This window comes from Neovison vison, chromosome 12 (assembly GCF_020171115.1).
Source record: "Neovison vison isolate M4711 chromosome 12, ASM_NN_V1, whole genome shotgun sequence".
Taxonomy (NCBI): domain Eukaryota; kingdom Metazoa; phylum Chordata; class Mammalia; order Carnivora; family Mustelidae; genus Neogale; species Neogale vison.
Window position 1 is genome coordinate 18,021,709 of NC_058102.1, and position 21,109 is coordinate 18,042,817.

Consider the following 21,109-nt stretch of genomic DNA (forward strand, 5'->3'; position numbering starts at 1 on the left):
GTCTCTGTTCTCGCGGGACTCACAATTTATTTGGAATGATCAGACACAGACATTTTTAAGCTAATTTGCAATAAGGGCCCCGAGTGACTCAGTAACTGACTGACTGACTAACAAACTGATTGACTAATGACCTACCTGACTAACTGCCTGACTGACCAACTAGCCAACTACCTGCCTACCTACTTCTGCCCCTGCTCCTCTCAGAGACTCAGCTGTGGGCTCTGGGTCCCTTTCCCCTCATCCACTCCTGTACCTTCCTCCTGTAACAATCCATCTCCTTCCCCTCAGTATCGGTTTCCTTCTCTCTATTGCATCATACTCATCTGCAGAGAAACATGCTTCAATTCTACTCATCTTGCAAGACAAGAAACTTCCGTTCTTTTTGAAAAGAATCCAGTGGGCGGAGGCAGTCACGGGTGCAGCGGACATGAGTTAAGGACTTGTACCTGAGTGTCAGGTGCATGTGTGTTCACTGTGTGAGTTGCCAAGACAAGGTGGCCATTACAAAACAGACAGACAGATGGAAAGGATCATCGAAGAATTGCTGTGGAAATAAAGCTGGCCGTGGGTCTGGTCGTAACAGTTCCATATCCTAGCACTCTGCTTTTTGCCAACATATCATGTGCGGACATGGTCTCCTGAGGCATTTGCCAGACTAACACAAGGGGACAGTTGGATGGAGCTTGGAGAGGAAGGGCTTTAACTGTGTGGCATCTGCGCTGTTCGCACACCCACAGCTGGAGATGGGTGATATGAAGAAGGGAAATACAGTGCAGAGACTGGTCCTCCTCTGGGGCTCGCTGCCTCATGAGAAGAACAGACATGAAAAGTGACCCAGGGTTCAGCCTCTGGATAAGATGGGCATGGGTTCAAGTTCTGACTGTGCTGTGTGTTTGTTCTATATCCGAAAGGTCTGCCCATGTCCTAAATCCTGGTGTCTGTGACTGTGACCTTGTTCAGAGAGTCTTTGCAGATATAATTAAGGATCTAGAGATGAGAACATTCTAGATAAAGCAGGTAGAGTCCACAGGAGTCCTTACCAGAAGAGAAGACGCCTTACCAGAAGAGGCAAAGGCCATGTGAAGAAGAGACAGAGAATGGAGTTTCTCCAACTTCAGCTGGAAATGAGAAATGAGCCTCACGGCCCAGAAGCAGCTGTGTGCGTCACCCCCTAGGAGAGGAGCAGGAGGCACCCTAGGCCTGGCCACCGAGGGCTTTGGCCCCAGAGCTGTACTCACGGTTAGGCAGGTGTTGATGAGCGTGCAGACCTTCCCGTCTCCCGTGTATTTGGGCAAACAGTTACAGACCGCCTGTCCGGGAGGGGAAGGAAATGCGTGATTTCACAGAGAGATGCTGCTGGCTCTCATATTCCGATTCTATAATAGTAACAGTAATCCCACAAGAGTCTATGTTTGATTTGGGCAAGACCTTGCCTATGATGATAATTGTTATCTGACATTTTAGCACATTTGACACACTTCACATTAGCACCGGGATCTCCTGTATTGCCTAACTTTGCTGCCCAGAGACTTTCTTTCTTTCTTTCTTTTTTTTTTAGAACACTGTTACCTTATTTGGTCCCTTGCCTCTTCAGCACTCACCTCTTTGGTCACCTTGGTTGGTAAAGCCTCAGTGGCAAGGAAGCTAAGCCATGGCCCACTCCCACTCCCCCTGGGTTCTCGCACATCTCCGCCCAGGCTCTGCCCCAAGGCACCAGCTGGGGGAGGAGAGCTTTGGAGTCACATGGTGGGTGCAGGTGAAAACAATCCATCAGGCCCACTGTTTGACCAAGGTGGGGGCTGGGGGCTTGAAGTTGAGGGAGGGGACACTGCAGGAAGCTGGGGACTGTTTACTTCGCCCTCATTTCCCTGGTGCTCTGCTCAGGACTAAGTGAGGCTGAAACCCAGCTACACTCTAGTCATCAAGCCATGCTCCTGATATGTCTAGAGAGGCAGCTTTGCGGTCTGATGCCTACTTGTTGGAACTGGAGCTCATTGGCAGGGCCGGCCAGGGTCAAACGGCAGGTGTTCACTTCTCTGCCTCTTCCTTCATTACAGACCTGGACCTCAGCCCCAAAGCTTTATCAAGACACCTTCAGCCACTGCTCCTGGGCTAAGGTCCTGTCTCAGGGATCAACCCTGTGTCCCTCTCACAGCCTTCTAGGTGTAGAGGAGGACTTCTAGAGGCCTTGAGCAGCACAATGCTTCTAGGTTTCCCCTACCCCTATGTGGTTTGAAGTAAGAGCTCAGTGGCAAGAGCTGGAAGGGGAGGTGAACCATGAGAGACTATGGACTCTGAAAAACAGTCTGAGGGGTTTGAAGTGGCGGGGGGGTGGGAGGTTGGGGTACCAGGTGGTGGGTATTATAGAGGGCACGGCTTTCATGGAGCACTGGGTGTGGGGAAAAAATAATGAATACTGTTTTTCTGAAAATAAATAAATTGGAAAAAAAAAAAAAAGAGCTGAACCCCCGGCTCTATTGAAATGTGCTGGGTTTTTCCAAGCCTATCTGTGCGCGTGTGTGTGCGTGCGCATGCACACACACACACACACACAATTCTTTAAAATAAGTGTTTGTTTTTTTTTTTCTTATTTTTGAGCACTTGAGGCACCTGCTGGTTCTGCCCATTGGGAGACCTGACACTGAGGTCTGGGACTCAACAAGGTCCCTAGAACATTCACTGGGGACTTCACCTCATCATCCAGTTTCTGATGTAGGTGACTTTCTTGTTGCGCTGGTTGCAGTTGCAAAGTTCACTGTGTTAGGGAATAAACGACTGACAGAGGGCCTAAGAACACTGTCTTTTGCTGCGGCACATGCATTTCAGAGCCTTAAGCCAAAGAAAAAGTGTGGGATTCTGGACATCAGAAAGCCGAAAGAAAGGAGAGGATTGTTGGAAACTTTCTAGATGCTTCTGAAACCATGTTGTGTTGGCAGGCGTCTACATCTCCGCACTCAAGAAGCTCCTTCTCTCAAGAACCCTTTGTCCCCTCAATCCCACCATTTTTCATTCCCACAGAATGGCTTCTTTGGGAATTCATTCAGAATCTCCCCCCTACAGTGTTTGCTTGATGCTGCTGGTATCCACAGGTCTGTTCTCAGCCCCTCTCCCTCAGGCTGGGTCTGAAGACCCAGGAATTTGCCCTGAGGAAAACTGGCGGCCCTCAAGGGTGGAGCTCACCTGGTTGGGTCCAGTCTGCGTGCACTCTGCATTCTTGTGACAGCCACCATTGTTCTCCAAACATGGGTTGATCTCTTTAAAACAAAAAGCCAATACCTGGCATGAAATTCAAACCTCATTTTCAAGTAAAGACATCTTGAGGAAACAGTCGGGATGGCTAACTGAATAAGGCGAACAGATGTCCAAGTGTGATTTGGTTTGCTAATGACTCTGTGGGAGAAGTAACCCAACAAGGAAGGTCCCAGATATCATTTCTCAAAGTCACCTCCTCTGGTCTGGGACTGTGCCAGCAAGGCATAGTCTGTGGGCTTGGATCTGTCCCTCTACTGAATGAATATGAGCACTTCGCAGCCAAGGACTTGAAATAATAGAATCTAGGAGTCTAATTCAACATGCTATGAAGAAGAAATTTAGGAATTAAGAAAGTCACTTGCAACTATCACAATATAATTTCTTCAGGGAAGAATCATCAATAAAATCTCCGTCTACAAGGACACTTTGGTGAGGAACAGGATATTTGCTTGGTGTTCAAATATCTTCCCATTGAATGCTTCTTAGTAGCAATGGGGGAAAATCAACTGTCCCATGGAGAAATCAGATAGCACCTTGACCGAGTGGTCAAAATTAATACTGCAGCTGAGAGACAGTTGGAAATATGAGCCTCTGGTGTGATATCCTGAGCAGGACACATTATCACTCCTGTGATACTGGGTCTGGAAGGTATAATCATAAACAAGCATCAGACCAACCCCCAATGAAGGACATGCTATGAACAAGGAAGTTGGGGTGGTGGACCGTCTTCATCTAAAATGTCAATGTCATAAAAGACAAAGCAAGGCTGGAGAACCATCCCCGATTCAAGGCGATATGATGTCCATTCCTAACCTGGGTCCTGCACCAGAGGAAAAAATGCCCAAACAGGACATTATGTTATGGGGTCAACAGACAAAATTAGAATACAAATGGGAATTAAACAAACATCTTATATCAGTAGTAAATTGACTGAAGTTGGTTGGTAGCTGCTGTGGGTATATAAGAATTTACCCTTATTCTCAAATATGCTCAGGTATTTAAAGGTAAAGGGAATATGATATATATATATATATATATATATATATATATATAGTTTACTCTCAAATGGTTTAGGAAAAATATATACAGACACAAAGAGAGTAAATGATAAAGCAAATGGAGAAATACATTAACAATAGTGAATCCAGGTAAAAAGCAAGTGGGACTGCTTTTGTATTATTCTCACAATGCTTGTATGCCAATTTTTTTCTTAAAGATTTTATTTATTTATTTGACAGAAATCACAAGTAGGCAGAGAGGCAGGCAGAGAGAGAGAGAGAGAGAGAGAGGAGCAGGAAGCAGGCTCCCCGCCGAGCAGAGAGCCCGATGCGGGGCTCGATCCCAGAACTCCGGGATCATGACCTGAGCCGAAGGCAGAGTCTTTAACCCGCTGAGCCACCCAGGCGCCCCGCCAATTTTTTTTTTTTTAACAACTAAAACGTCAAAAGTCAGACAGCTTACTACTTCTACCTTTAGAGTATAACCATGTGTAGCCATGAAGATAGTGATTTGGGGGTACACTTATTTTCAGGGAGAGTTGTTCTTTCATACTGCTAAGCCTAATAAGTACTATGGATCATAGCAGAATTTTCATTCAAAGAAGTATGTGCCTCATAGCAAACTGGAGTGATCTGACAATAGGGAGGGTGGTTATTTCCAGAATATTCTCTCCCAGCACATATGTGTTCTCTAATTTTTCTACAGCGAGAATGTGCTATTGTGTTAAAAAAAAAAGAACTAATAAATGTTAAAAAATTCCGTCACCACCATAGCGTTTAACTGGAGCAGGTCTCTCCTTTTTCTCCTTCCCAGGTGATTTTTGGCCATCACACACCTTCATCCCGTTGCGGTCACATTTTCACAACCTCACGCATTCTTGCCCAAATACACTTAAAGATAATTCCAGAAGTGGCAGGTCCTAATAACAGGACTGGTGCCCAGGGCTCTGATTCTTGAAACTTGGCCACCGGACAGTGAGGGATGGTACCTACCGAGGCACACGATGCCATCACCTGTGTAGCCTGCCTGGCACACACACCGCCGACTTCCAGGGGTGGTTCTCCTGCAGTCAGCCTTGGTAGAGCAACCTCCGTTGCTGGTCTCACAGGCATTGATGGCTGTCAGAGAGAAATGGGATGCCCAGCAGAGCAGGAGAGGGAGGGGAAAAAAAAAAAAACCCAGTGATGCCTTTTGACTTGAGTGAGATGGAGGATCCCTCAGAATGTCAGGAACTGGATTAAATATGAAGAGTTCAAAAGAACACAAATCACCAGATGTCTTCCTTGGGGAATTCTACCAAACATTTAAAGGAGGATAAAGAGCCAATTTTCACAAACTCTTCCAAAACTGGAAGAGGGGAGAGAACTTCCCAATTCATTTATGAGGTCGGTATCACCCTGGGACCAAAGCCTGAGTCGGCACAAGAAAATTACAGACCAATATCCCTTGCGAATATAGACAAAAAGATCCTCAAGAAAATACTTGTAAATCAAATTTGGCAATATATAAAAAGAATTAAACACCATCATCGAGTGGGAATTTTGCAGGAATGAAAGGTGGCTGAACATTTAAAAATCAATTAGCGTGCTACAGCATATCAATAGAATTATAGAAGACAAACCGACATTGTCATCTCAATAGAAGGAACAAAAGCATTTGATAAAATTTCATGCCTTTAATAATAGAAACTCAACAGGCAAGGACTAAAAGGAAACTTCCTCTTAAGCTAATAAATGATGTCTATATATGGAATAGAACTGAGAGTCCAGAAATAAACCCATATACCTAAGGTCAACTGATTTTCCACAAAGATGCCAAAACATTTCAATGGGGGAAAGAAAAATCTTTTCAACAAATGATACTGAGACAATTGGGTCTTCCCATACAAAAGAATGAACTTGGACCTCGGCCTCACAACAGGTACCCAAATTAATTCAAAGTAGATCAAAGACCCAGATCTACTTGGAGTCCCACACTGTGACCTTGGACAAGCTGCTTAGTTAATATGAACCTTGGGGTCCACCTATCGAGGTTTATTTACAAGTTTAGAAACACCCATCTGATTATGTATGTGAAGGTGTTACACAAATGTTGGCTGTTCTATTAACTTGTGTCTTCTGCTTTTGCTGTTTTTCCAAAAGCAGAGGGCAAGAAAAACGTTCCAGTTGTTGTCCCTTTCCAGCTGTTTTCCCTGGCATACTGAGCACATCCCTGCTGTAGGAAACATCTGGGCCCTGGGTCAAGGGGCCTGCACGCTGGGGCAATCCCCAGGGGGAGATGGTCTAGAAAGCAGGCTGGTAGGTTCACTGTCCAGCTCTACTATCATCTGGACTGAAGCCTGCCAGGACAAGCTGCATAAGAGGAAGATGATGCTAAGTGTTTCCACTTTTCTGGCACCAAATACGTGGTGGGCCCCATAAGAATATTGGCTCGCATTTATTGAGTATTTATTGGCTCTGTGCCAAGACTGTTCTAAGTACTTCACAGGGATTAATCCAGGTTATCACCCAACAGTCCAGTGAGGGAGATTCTCTTACTATCCACAACTTGCAGATTTAAAAAAAAAAACAAAAAACAAAACGATGCAAAGATCAGTCAAGCAACTTTCCCAAGATAGCACAAATGATAAGAACTTAGACTCAAACCCAGGAGGGTCTGATGCTAGGGCTACTTTAAGCTGCTGTCTCCTTCTGCCACTGTACAGAGAGGTCATTTCATGCCCAAACCACTCAGCAGGGTAGACAGTTTTATTTACTTTGTAAGTGAACTAAGGTGGCTCAGACCAGGTAAGAGACCCACCCAAAACCACGTGGGTAGGTGGGTAGTAGGAGGAAGAACCGGGATTCAAGTCCTTGTCCCATTCCAGAGTCCCCACGCCTGGGCCACACCCTAGGTCAATCAAACCAGTGTTTTTAAAGTTCTCCAGGTGATTTCAATCATGGTCAAGGTCGTGCACCACTGTTTGGAGAAGAAAACAGGTGCAACTGACCCACCCATTCCTAAGCCAACACATGCCCCGTCTGTAAATAGTAGCTTTCTTGCCCTGGGGCCCCATCAGTGGCCCTGTTCCATTCAGGTAACCATCAGCAGCTGGTAGCGGCTGCCCATCTGGTCTGCACAACACAGACCTCTGAACAACTTGCACTAGCCTTGTGTCCCCCCAGCAGGCCCTTTCCTCTCTTGCCTGTGCAAACTGTTCCATTCCCTTGGAATCCGGCTGTGCATTTGCAAGAGGCTGTACCGTCTGGATTGAGAAGGCAGCTGCAATGAGAAAGGGCAAGGGCTATTTGTGGAAAACAAACAAATAAGCGAACAAACAAAAAACAACACTGTTCCCTTCATTGGCAGCATCCCAGCTCCTGCTCCCACGTGGCTCTTCAAGGTCTTGCCTAAGCTTTGGAAAGAGAGGTCATTTGTAGCATGGCCCCTGCCCCCCAGGGGCAGCTAAAACCGCAGGGTGTGCACGTGGAGGCATTGGCCCAGAGATAGGGAGGGTAGCTACCCATCTTTAGAGAGCCACTTATGTCCTCGGAGCTGTGCTTTGCACATTACTTTGTAGAACATACACAATATCGAATAGCTCTAACAAGCAGATATTATTAGTCCCATTTTACAGATGGAGAAACTGAGGCTTAGAAGCATAAAGTAATTGGCTCAAGGTCATGCAGACATGAAAAGGACAGAGGCCGATTTGAATTCAAGTCGAAGCCCCTCTGCGAGTTAGGAGTATGAAGCCGAAGTCTGAACAAGTAAGGCTTGGTGGTGAAGTGGGAGCAAGGTTGGATGAAGGTCAGGTGCAGTGGCCTGCCCTTGGCTTCTATGAAAGAGTCCCTGTGACTTGAACTGGGAATAACAGCTGGCATTCTTGTCAATAGGCCAGGTAACTCAGGGGACAGCTTGTTTAAAAGGCTGCATCTGGCAAGAGAGGGTAGCCTTTTCAGAGGGAATTTTCATTTCATACTCGATTTTATCCTGACTTTTCAGAAAACTCTCAGGAAACGATTACCCTGAGACGGACGTTTCTAGGAGAGGACCGCCTTTGCATCACCCCCAAAGAAAGTTCCAAGGTACGTACTTGGCACTGGTGTGGCAGATCCCATTGCAGTCATCTTTTGTGATCTCTGAAAAAGAGAACCAGTTGTTGGGTCAGTCCTTTCATACTAAACCTACCTCAAAAACGTTCTTTGAGTACTTGGTGCTAACAAAAGACTTAATTCCTCAAAAGTAATTTTATGCATCGTGTGAACCATGTAAAATTCTGTGACCTTGTGAGACCTCTTCTGCATGGACGGCGCAGAAACTCAGAGCCCAATGAGGTCAGATATCCTGATGTTGGTCAGTTGCCTACTGTGTGCCAGGCCCTGTGCCACACAGCGAGGCTGCAGGGACAGTAAAACACAGTATCTTCCCTCAGGCTCTGGATGTCGATGCGTGTTCCTCCCTGGGGCCCGATTTTTTACTTTCGTCTATATTTCCTATGTTCCTTTTCTGTCTATTTTTTCATCATTTTATTATGGGGTGATATAAACAAGCAAAACCCAATTATAATGAATATTAAAATGTTATTTTATTCCTATTGCATATGCAAAAATAACCCAGGGCCGGGCAGGCACACAGCAGGTGCCTATTACCTATTAGCTCAATTCATTCCTAAATTTCCTGAAACAGCATAGGCTCTTGGATGCCTCCCTAACAGAGATTTCCCAGCAGGAGACGATCTAGAAAGAAATCATTAGAGATGAAGAGGGAGTATCTTTTGGGGAAAATGCTTGTGTTAAGAGCCTTTGGGATAGAATCTCATTAAAGCTCGTCGAGTCACAGAGAAGGTCTGGAAAGAGAGACTTGACTGTCAAAGTGGCTTGTTTTGCGTCAGAGGGAACAGTGAGAGGCTTTGTGGGCTGGAATGTGTGCAATGAGATTTTTTGTCTTTATGTTTGCTCTTCCTTGAGCCTAGAAATCCCTTATCTTGCCATTCTCTGTTGGTTGAACTCCCCATCATCTTTTAGGTCTTCCTCTCTGAAAGGGGCTTTCAATCTCTGAGAATGTCAGTGAGCAGGTAGTGGCGACATGCTGTGCCCTTTTGGGTGGGATGAGGTGCCCTTGTGTGGCCTCAGTGATGTCTGCCATGAGCTCGGGAGGGGGGCGTTTGCACCCGACAAAGGAGTTCTCTTCCTCGCTCTAGTCTACAGGCTCTTTCCTCTGTGCTCTCATGCCATTAGTTTTCGAACACTATTGAACATTTATTTCCACTTCTAGGCTGGAAACTCCTTGTGCAGGGTGTGCACAGAGACCAGCCTGGAAAACTGGGTGAGGGCCAACTGGTGAAGAGCCCTGTCCTCCTCCCTGCCAAGCGGTTTCTCTTGCAGGCAATGAACTTTCTCCTGGAGGCAACGAAGAACCATAGCAAGTTGTCAAGTCCGGGGAGGGTGTAGGAAGAAGAATCTGACCTATGGCTCTGGGCTGAATATTTGTGTCCCCTTTCTCCTGCCATTCCATGTCTTGAAGCCTAAGCTCCAGGGGGCTGGTATTGGGGGTTGGGCCTTTGGAGATGGTCAGGTCATAAAGGTGGAGTGCTCACGAATGGGATGGGGGCCTTTATAAAAGAGAACCCGGAGAGCACCCTGGCCTCTTCTGCTGTGTGAGGACATGAGAGATTAGCTGGCTGCAACCCAGAAGAGGATTCCCACCAGAACCTCATGGTGCTGGCACTTGATCTCAGACTTTTAGCATCCAGAACTGTGAGGGAGAAATTTTGGTTGCTTATAATCTATCTTGTCTCTAGTATTTGTTATAGCAGCCCGAACTAAGACATCTATGTTTTGGAAAGTTCTCTTTGGCAGCCGTGTGGGGGGTGCACTTGAGGGAGACTGGACAGAGGGCAGAGGGACAGATCCCAAGGCTCCTGCTGGGAGCTGAGCAGCGGGAGGGTTGTAGAGGTTAGAATAATGTAGACATGCTAGTGAGGGGGTGAGGGGGCGGGTGTGGAAGGCCTGAAGGCCAAGCGGATGGTGTCTAGATTGGGTGAGCATGTGGAGGTAGGCTGGGTCTTTCTCCCCAGTAAGGAAAGCAAGAAGAGTGAGCCTGGAGGTCCGTCCTTGGAGCACCTTGAGAAACATCAGTGCAGGGGCTCCTGGCTGGTGCAGTCGGTTATGTGTCTGACTCTTGGTTTCGTCTCAGGTCATGATCTCCAGGTCATGGGGCGAGTCCAGTGTTGGGCTCTGGGCTCAGCAGGGAGTCTGCTTAAGTTTCTCTTTCCCCCTCTTTCTGCCCCTCCCCTCCGCATTTTCTCTCTCTCTCAAACAAATAAGGGAAATGGGCCTATTCAGATCCTGTCAGGGGGAAATGAAATGGATGTACTCTCTGAGGGACAACCTGGCAATAAGCAGCCAACCCTTTGCCCAAAGTGCTAACTTGGGACTCAGAAATCCCACCTCTAGAAATACTGATGAATGAATTAGTTAGACAAATGCGAAAGATGTAATTAAAAATGATATTTATCAATATTTATTCACATGGAGAGATATCCATGACATATTGTGAAATGAAAAAGTAGGCTGTAACACTACGCAGAGTGTGGCCTCATCCACATGTTTATTACCTAGGAGAAGGACAGAAGCCTACTGTAAAATATGAATGATAGTTTGTTCCTGCTGCGGAAATGTATTTCTTATTTTCTTCTGCTTTCCTTTTTTTCTTTTTTCAAAGATACATTTATTTGAGAGAGAGAGAGTGTGTGTGTGAGCTTGAGCAGGGGGAGGGGCAGAGAGAGGAAGAGGAAGAGAATCTCAAGCAGACTCCTTGCTGAGCGCAGAGACCCAGACAGGGTCGCTCCACCACCCCGAGATCATGACCTGAGCCGAAATCAAGAGTAGGATGCTCAACCAACTGAGCCACCCAGGCACCCCTGCTTTTCTTTTTTCTTTCTTTCTTTTTTTTTTAAAGATTTATTTATTTATTTGACAGACAGAGATCACAAGGAGGCAGGGAGGCAGGCAGAGAGAGAGGAGGAAGCAGGCTCCCCGCTGAGCAGAGAGCCCGACGTGGGACTCGATCCCAGGACCCTGAGATCACGACCTGAGCTGAAGGCAGCGGCTTAACCCACTGAGCCACCCAGGTGCCCTCCTGCTTTTCTTTATTTTACAAACTTTTTGTGGCAAATAGGGCTACTTTGGTTGCCAAAGGAAATAATAAAGGTGTTATTTCTTGTTTTTTCTTTTCCCTTTTTAAAAAAAGATATTATTTATTTCTTTATTTGAAAGAGATGAGAGAGAGAGAGAGAGAGAGCTGAGAGACAGAGAGAGACAACAAGCATTGGGGGGCAGAGGGAGAGGGAGAGACAGACTCGCTACTGATCAGGGAGCCCACCATGGGGCCATCCCAGAACCCCAAGATCATGACCTGAGCTGAAGGCAGACAATTAATGGACTGAGCCACCCAGGCACCCCCTAAACGTGTCATTTTTATTGTAGGAAGACAGAAGTGTAGCTGCTTGGAAGCGGGGCTAAGAGCACATCATAAGAACTGAGAGACTTGCCCTTACCAGTATCGCAACTCACTCCCCGCCAGCCAAGATCACATTCACAGGAGCCGTCGCCCGAGGGTCCTTGGTTGCATCTCCCATGGACACAAGAACACTCTAAGTGGAGAAGTGCCCACAGATTGTTAGCCCTCTGACCCGCGTTCTGGAACTCATTATCATTTACCATGAAGACACATTTCACATGAAGGGCACTTTACTCTCCCACCTGGTTCCAGAGAACCACTGTCTTTAACGGAGGGCTGGAATCATGGGAAGGGCAGGGACACAGGAGATCGAGTCAAATCATGTCATAATTTGATAGAGACCACTGTTGTGAGACTGTGTAGCACTGTGGGTTCGCAACCCAAGCAGGGTGAGAGTGTCCTTAGCTAAGCCTCGCGGAGGACCCAAGCGTTGTGTGCGACACCCAGGGACGGAACCATGTTTGTTCCATAAGGCCTGTCCACTAGGTTTATATAAACCTGGGGAGGCACTGCTTTCTTTAACAAGGTAGAAAAGCCGATTCCTTTGTTACGCAGCAGCGCCGTGAGCCTCTAAGAGCTGGTGGAAAGCTTTGGATGCCTTCCTCTAAGAAAAACATTCAGATTTGGGGCTTTGCTGGAGCCCATGAAGGTCATGTACGGATCGCTGGTTAGGAAGACCTGCATGAGTGGAAGCAGAAGATGCTTCCAAATGACAGAGTCAGCACTTTAGTTGCAACTATATACGATATGGTCCAACTGTAATGATTCAGTTATATATTGGTTTTGTCTGGCGTGGAACGCTGATGACCAGGCAGTGATAAAAAAAGGTCCAATGTATGGTTTTTAGGGCAAGGTAGAAAAAAATGCCTTGTTTTCTCATCATGGATTAGGCAATTCCTCCCACGTGTGTGTGTCCTTGGGCACAAGGTCAGAGAAGGGAAACGGACGATGATTTTTGTGAAAACAGCTTAAAACATGTGGCTTGCTGAAGGTGCATTAATAGAATAGTCTTCAGGTAAAGGACTGCATGATTCAAGAGCAAGGATGTGGGACCAAGCAAGAGACGTATTCAAATCTCAGTTCTGCCTCCCACCAGGTGTGACCTTAAGGGAAGTCATTCCGCTCTGCCTTCATACACTAGTCTGTAAAATGGGTACTTAAGGTTCCCGTGTGGGTTACACCAGACACTGTGCACAAAGGGGCATTTCAAACTATCAAGCAATGTCCAAACTTGAGAGGCTGTGAGGATCCGTGTGCAAAGGCAAACACAAAAACATGCAGTTGGTTGGGGAAGGTGAAGGAGGGGACTGGGGGTGGGTTGGTAGGTCCAGTTAGTGACTGCAAATACTTGGAAAACACTTGTTCTTTGCAAATTACACAACACCCACATTCTTAAAATTCACGTGTTAACGGAGGTGGGATTCCAGCCCGGTGGGTGAGCTAGGGCGCGGAGGGTCCACTTCTCTGCCAGCCCGGGGCTTTGCTCAATGAGTGGGGAGGTCCGGCTCAGTGGGGGAGGGAGGAGGGTGCGTACCTTGGTCGCAATGGGGGCCGTACTTGCCCTCCACGCAGGTCTCACAGGCCGTGCCTGAGAAGCCCTCTCCACACTCGCACACGCCTGTGCCGTTCACTCCGTCCAAGCAGATCCCGTTTCCAAAGCAGACGTTCTCAGCTCTTCCTGGGCAGGGCTGACACTGGGGACCAAAGAAGCCCGCACAGCATTCTCTCGTCTGAAACCCAAGGGACAAGGCTGGGCTCAGACAAGGCCCCACCTCCATCTCCCCGGGTTCTGTCCTGGTCGCGGTCTGGAGATCCTGCGGTTGGGGCTGGGTGTGCACTGGAGCTTGGACAGCACCTGGAGGCCACCAGGGGTGGGATGCAGTGGGGAGGCAGAAGAGAGAGAAAGGGTAAAGGCAAGGGAGAGATGAGGATGAAGACCCGCGGGAAGGGAGGCAGTGGGAGCAGAGTGAAGAAGGAGGCAGCTGACGGGCCTGGAGGAGATTGTGCTGAGTGAAAGAAACCAAGTGGAGAAAGTCAATTATCATATAGTTGCACCTACTTGTGGAGCAGGAGGCATAACATGGAGGACATTGGGAGAAGAAAAGGAAAAGTGAAATGAACCACGAGAGACTATGGACTCTGAGAAACACAGCATTTTGGAGAGAAAGGAGTGGGGGGATGGGTCAGCCTGGTGGGGGTTATTAAGGAGGCCATGTACTGCATGGAGCACTGGGTGTGGTGCATAAACAATGAATCTTGGAACACGGGAAAAATAAAGTTAAATTTTAAAAAATTAGGGAAAAAAAAAAAAGAACAATGCAGCTGATACCAGCAGGGTGGGAGAGAGAGAAGCTGTCAGCATCCAGGAGCCCCGCCCCTTCCTGGTGTGTTTCTCATCAGGGGAAGCCTTCGGAATTTTAGAAATAAATCTCTTGTTTTTTTTTAAATTTTAATTAAATTTTTAATTTTAATTCCAATAGAATTCACATAAAATGTTATATTAGTTGCAGGTACACCATTAGTGATTCAGCAATTCTATATAGTACCCAGTGCTCATCATGGTAAGAGCACCCCTTAATCCCCATCACTGAAGGCTTTATTCTTTTTTAAAAAACAGTATTTATTTATTTAATTTATTTGAGAGAGAGAGTGCACGCACATGCACTCATTCGTCTGCATGGTGGGGGGAGGACCAGAGGGAGAGGGGGAAGCATGCTTCCTGCACAGCAGGAGCCCAGCACCAGGCTCTAACCCCGGATCATGACCTGAACTGAAAGCAGAAGCTTAACCCACTGAGCCACCCAGGTCCCCAGATGCCTTTACCCTTGAGGGCACTAACACACATATGTCTGCCTCACTCAGTGCTCAGCACGGGAAGTGCTGACACTGTCTGTCACCATACAACGTTGCTACATGATTACTGACTATGTTCTCTATGCTGCATTTTTCATCTCTTCTTATTTTGTAACTGGAAGTTTATACCCATAATTCCTTTCATTGATTTCACTCATTCCCCCACCCATCTTAGGCAATGACCGGTTTGTTCTCTGTGTTTAAGAATCTGCTGTTTTTTGTTTGTTTGTTTGTTGTTGTTTTTTTCTCATTGTTTTTTTTTTTTGTTTCTTTGTTCCTTTGTTTTGTTCCACATAGAGAATTACCAAATCACTGTGTTGTATGTGTGAAACGAATATACCATCGTATGTTAATTATACTTTATTAAGAAATAAATGGGTGAGCAAAGCTATGTTCCGATAAAACATTTCTGGATACTGGAAAACAAGACCCCAAACCCCCACAGACTCTTCTGCAGCTCCAACCTCTGCAGCTTAAAGGCCAAACAGTCTTGCTTCTGTGGGATAGGCAGAAGCTATGGCTCGTCTTCTAGGGGGAAGAGGCAGGACAGGAAGTTATAAAGAATTTTCCAGCAGATAAAGATAAAGAAATTTCCAGCAGATTCCAAAGCAGCAGTGCAGCAGGCTTAGCTCTGGGGTCCTATTTTCTAAACAAGCAGGTGCACCTTCTCTTTCCTTAGGAAGCTGCCCATCTCCTCTGTCCCTGTTATGACAATGAGGAGGTCCTCCTAGGCTCTCAGTCCTTTACCATGCAATTGAATAATGGAGCTTTTCCCAGTTTCCTGACTTATGCTGCTGTCCAGAGTTTTCCTGCTACCTCCACTACCTTGCATGACAATGACAATGAGGAAGATAAGGAGGAAGAGGAGAGGCAGAAGGAATCGACAGGAAGCTATCTGAAAAGTGTGACATATGATAAAACTTCCCCATGCTGCTGCAGGCATTAGAAGGGCGATTCAATTGTTATACTCACAATGATGGTTTTCACACATTTTGCCTGGCACCCAATGAACAGGGATCGCTTGCCCATGAAATAAATGGTATAGATACATCTCCTCATCTCTTCACCCTGTGAAATGGAGATGATTACATCAGCTTTCGGGCGAGGGAAAAATTCCAGTCTCTAAGAGCAAGTTGGTGGGGGACGTATTGCTGTTTCTCCCACTGAAATGTTCTGGAAAGTGAGGGGGTTGTCTTCCTGGTAGCTGCTTTGTAAGTAAGAAGACACAAAAACACAGCATCGGCTGCCAGAACTGAACAGGTGGCGAAATCCAAATTATTATACCTTAAGGTGGTACTCTGTAAAAAGAACTTTCATCTAGAGAATGAACTCAAGTTAGGGAGAATTGTAGAGCACATTAGATAAAATTATTCTGTAATAACAAGATTAAACTCTAGTGTGAGAATCAGCATTGGTATCATCAAAAATTCTTGTTCTTATGCTGCGAAAGGTGTATAAGCATCTATTTTTTGTGATGATTGGAACATTATCAGAAGTGGCTTTCGCAATAAAGAGCTACAAGGAACATTGGTAATTAATTCAAAGATATGTTTACTTCTCCCAAGTTTTCCATCTGTTTCTTAGAGAAAGTTGTAACTTCAATTATAAAAGCAAACCAGGCAGGTGAAACTCGTCCAGACGGATGTGGTTTTGGATATGGAGTCTGCCCTTCTCTGATAAGATTTCTTGCTCTTATCCTTAACAAGCTTCCAGGACTTTTTTTTTTCAGGACTAAAAGATGTAGAAAGTGAAAAATCCCTTCCTGTATTGTATATTGACTGATGTGAACCCCAGCTTCTATTTATGTATTAATTAAATTTGCTTTGGTTCAAACAAATGGATTCAAGACTTTAGAAAAATGCGTATATGAAGGTAAAATGAAATTAAAACCAAGTACAGGAATTGTGGGCAGTGAAAATGAGGTATGCTTGAGGTTCATTTTCTTTCTTTTCTTTTCTTTTTTTTTTTTTTGAGGTTCATTTTCTAATTTGGACCTCCTGGGGTCTGGAAACTACTTAATTAAAGCAAACAAAATACTTACTAGTTGTTTAGTTCCAAATGGGCAGACCGGTTGCTGGAGACACTTCCCACATTTTCCCTTGGTAAAACACAGAAAGGCAAGGTGAGCATTTCACCATTCTTACTTTTAGTGCAAAGTGAGGCTGCAGGTATTTTCCAGACCTTGGAGCTGAGGTTTTAGGACGTAGAACTGAAACTCAGAAAGACATTAGGGAAGTTCATCTGGGCAACACTTGGGAGCACCTGGGAGCTAAGGGCTCAGGGTGGAGATAATATACATTATTATAAAACAAAGAGCACAAGTTGAGAATGACAGACATTTTTAAATGTGGCCCAGTCCTAGAACAGGAGGAGGCCAATGTGACTAGTTCTTAACTTGGCCCCCACCAGACAGGACAATGTGGATGTTCACAGTACTGGCTCTGGGGCCAGACTGCCTGGATTTGAACTCCTTGTTTGCCACTTATTAGGTCTTTTTTTTTTTTTTTTTAAGATTTTAAAAATTTATTTGGCAGACAGAGATCACAAGTAGGCAGAGAGGCAGGCAGAGAGAGGGGGGAAGCAGGCTCGCCATGGAGCAGAGAGCCCGATGCGGGGCTTAATCCCAGGACGCTGAGATCAAGACCTGAGCCGAAGGCAGAGGCTTTAACCCACTGAGCCACCCAGGTGTCCCACTCCTTGTTAGTTCTGTGAACCTGGGTACATTGCTTAACCTCTTTGAGGCTCATTTTCCCCATCTGTAGAATGGGGATAATAATAGTACCCATTTTGTAGGGTGTGGTGAGGATGGCTTCATACATGTAACATGTGTATGAACCCATATAAAACCATTATAACAGTATAAAATATGTGCAGTGCCTAGCACAGAAGTGCCCCCCAAATGTCAGTAGTTATTACTATTATGGAAAGATCCTACACCATCCTGTGGACTGGAATGAAATGTCTCCATTACCACATCCTCTGTTATACTGAAATAATGCAACTCTATATTTTCTGTCCCAGGAGAACAGGCTTGGGCAACGCCTGCCATAGGTGGACCATCACCCCCCTCCTCTCTGCACCTATGCTAGGTGTGGCATGTTTCTGTCTGAGGAAGATCATGGCTTGAGAAGCCCGCTCAGTACAACCCTCCAGGAAAGTTCCCAGGCACCGAGGGTACAATTCATTGCACTGGACTGTGAACCTACTGAGGGCAGGGATCATGTCTTATTTATCTTTGTAGAGTCAAATTGATTCTGCCTCTTCGTACATCAGAGATGCTCACTCAGTGTGTTTTTGAACTGAATTGAGATATCTTGATAGACAAATCTTATGCTTAAACAGTTAAAAAATGAAGCCAACAGGTGCATTATTGGCCTTGGATATAACTTACTCGTACAATAGTAGTGTCGTTATTATCACATCTATTCTTCTGAACTTCCAGAACTTTCCCCAAGCCATGGATCACTCCCTTGTCAGTGGCTGCATTGGTGTAGTTTATTGGAGCCTCATTTACATAGAGCTGTAAACAAGAGGGTTGAACGTGAGTTTGATTATAGTGATTTCAAGGGAAATAGCAACAATAGGGATCAGAGGCTATCAGTATCACAGCAGTCTTGGAGATACTCCAGTATTCACCTGGAAGGTAGCACTTTGTAGAGGAAGGATCTCTCATGGGAAAGAGAGTCTAAGTAACAGTCCTGCATCTGGTACCATCTGGTTGTGTGACCTTGGGCCAGTTGCTTTTTCTCTCTGAATCTCAATTTCCTTTTTTTGGAAAAGGAAGAGGCTGTTCTAGATCATCTCTAAGGTTTCTCTCCACCCCTCCGAGTAGTTGTTTATGGCTGTTTGAAGAATTCTGAATCATGATTGTTATGTGAGTCCCACTGGCAAAATCGCTTCCTGGGCGTGCTCCCCTATGCTGTGGACTGGTGGTCCTGGAGGTCTGAATGCCTTCCAAAACCAAGGCATGGAGAATGAAACTCATTGGCCTTTCCGTACATGTCTATGGTTAGCTTGTGAGCAACCCTTAGAAAGGCCAAGTGACAGGTATTTAAGAATAAAAATAATAAGCATTTTTTGAAGTGTTTTTGTTTGTGAAAAGTGTTCCACCAGATAACTCTCATTTCCCAGTGTGTGGCAAGTGCTCAGACGTTCTGCATTATATGCTGCTAATTCAACTTCAACTTTGAGTGCAACATGTTTTGTTTTGATTTTTTTAAAAGAAGGAGGGTAGCTTAATGATTGAGTAATGCAAAACAAGTGAGTCCATCTATTCGTTCATTAATATAACTAATATAATTGGGGAAAAGGGTTCTTTTAAGAATTGGAGTGTGTGTGTGTGTGTGTGTGTGTGTGTTTGAGTAGGTGTGAGTTGGAAGAAGGGGGAGTCTTTATTGTACTAAGAAAATGTTAAGTTTATATCCAATAAGGGTTTAAAAATGATTAAGAACATCCCAAAACTCCCCACAGCAGCAATATTAAAATGACTCTTTCAGGTGCTGAATTTGAACTCTTGTGGAATGTTAAAGCCCCTTATGATTTACTTGGAGTCGGGTGAATTTCCATTGGGTGTTGAGATAAATCATGGCCGAGCTCCACAGAGGTCTTCGAGCGTTTGTGTAGATTTGGAAAATTAGCAAGGAACCTTACAAGTGCTGTCAAATGGTGGTTGAAGCATGAACTTCCAGAATTCTGAGAAACTGAACTATTTAAAAAATATCAAAATGACAGAACTTCTGATGCTATCATACTGTTGATTTGGCCTTCAAAATGTCTGAATCATCTTTGCTGTGAGATGTCCTTAGAGAATTATGGGCTGCATTACAATTTTTACTTGAACACAAATTTTCTGGTTTAGAGAGATTTTTCCTACAACTCCATTGTCCTAAGAGAAAGTAAATGAGTTACCAATAAAAGCAAAACCTCTACTGTGAGATAGAACTATTTGTTTATTGTAAGTTAAAGCCTCTCATGTAAAATTTCTCTAGATCAAAGAATTTCCAAACAAATGGAAAATAACCATGACAGAGTTGAAATGGATTCAACTAACTGCAATAGAAAATTCATCTCTATGTGATGAAGTAAGAAAAGATCAGATAAGAACAAAAAAATTCTAAGTTCTTTACATATAAAAAGTTGCCTTACTAGGAAATATAAGAAAATATATTTAAAAGGATCTCCTTGAAGTTATTCCATAACAGCTGGGATTATTTGCAGGAGTCAGAAAAAGATATTTGGAAGTAATGAGGAGTTAGGTTCTTTTTTGACCCAAGCATGTTGAAACAAAATGTCCACAAAATTTCACGTGTGATTCAGTGATGATACTACTGAGAACATTGTTTTAACATTGCACTTTTTAAAAGGACCAAATACTATTAATGCTAAAAAAGTCCATGATTAAACTTTCTTCCTCTTAATATCATGCCTCATTTATCTTAAACAATAATCTGTTTTTATTACTTTTTCTTATGAGAAATTACCCTAAAGTTATACTGAGTTTCCTGTTCAATTTTCATAACCAATCTTCTTCCTTGATGTTTGAAATGTCATTAGAATTACAATTGAAATACTTTTTTTTTCCTACAATTGAAATACTTAACTTATTTAGTTTCATCAATTCTTTTTCATGATTTCTGAACACTGAAATACTTAGTGGTTGTTGTGAGATAAATACTGGACTCCTGGTATGGGGTTCAGCCGGTCCTGGGACCAGGATGTGTACGATCAAGGAATTGTGACATTATTCATTCGGCTGCTCGATTCCACGTGTCACTTGGCCCCATGGAGTCAGTGCCACATCCTGGGTGTTGGGTTTTGCTGTCAGGTCTTCTATCTTAGAGACTGCTTGGGGACTGTCTGTTGGGTTTGTTAGGAATCAGGGTCAGAGGGTACTTGTGACTGTTGGAATTCAAATACCATGATTAGTAAAGCCCACAATGATTATGCAAAGGCTGGTGACAGGAAGGGTGAATGGGGAACTGGGCAGTCTCTTTGCTCTTTATGGTGAAAGACAGGCAACTGTCTTTTGTGGATAAGGCTTAGGAGGTACTGGTGAGATTATTCCAACATGGAAGTGATGACGGATGATAGGAGCTAAGACACTCACTCCTGGGTTTTAAGTAAAAGGGTTGCACCTGGTCATCGTGGAGAAAGAAGCCAAGGAGGTAGGAAGAGCCCCGCATGGTCTCCCGATGCATGCCTTGGTGCAGGTCATTTTTCAGGAGTTTCTCCTCCAAGATCACGTGATACCTGATTATGTCTTCCTCCTGCAAAACAAGTAGGGCTGAAAGTCAACCCGTAGGTCAGACAGTCCCCAGTCACTTAGTGGGCTGCCCCAGCATGCCCGGCCCTATGAGAATTACTAGAGCAATAGCTTGTTGAATGGCAAGGTGTGACCAAGGCAGTAGGTATGAAATACTAAAGCTGAGACACATCACCTTGCACGTGACGGTCTTCCACATGGGATGGTCCAGAACTCCTGTTGTCACCTTAAAACCTGGAC

The 21,109-nt window shown here is 44.9% G+C and overlaps 1 protein-coding gene across 1 annotated transcript in view; it reads right to left on the minus strand.

Moving 5' to 3' along the window:
* STAB2 (stabilin 2) overlaps positions 1 to 21,109 on the minus strand; it is a 164,590-nt gene that overhangs the window by 42,565 nt on the left and 100,916 nt on the right. Inside the window, exons 34-44 of the mRNA XM_044226577.1 lie at positions 20,742 to 20,873; positions 17,999 to 18,127; positions 16,649 to 16,705; positions 15,580 to 15,675; positions 13,289 to 13,484; positions 11,792 to 11,887; positions 8,327 to 8,372; positions 7,436 to 7,512; positions 5,244 to 5,369; positions 3,181 to 3,254; positions 1,239 to 1,310 (exon numbers count right to left, since the gene is read on the minus strand). Coding sequence (XP_044082512.1) covers positions 1,239 to 1,310; positions 3,181 to 3,254; positions 5,244 to 5,369; positions 7,436 to 7,512; positions 8,327 to 8,372; positions 11,792 to 11,887; positions 13,289 to 13,484; positions 15,580 to 15,675; positions 16,649 to 16,705; positions 17,999 to 18,127; positions 20,742 to 20,873 — 1,101 coding nt within the window. The remainder of the gene's footprint in view (positions 1 to 1,238; positions 1,311 to 3,180; positions 3,255 to 5,243; positions 5,370 to 7,435; positions 7,513 to 8,326; positions 8,373 to 11,791; positions 11,888 to 13,288; positions 13,485 to 15,579; positions 15,676 to 16,648; positions 16,706 to 17,998; positions 18,128 to 20,741; positions 20,874 to 21,109) is intronic.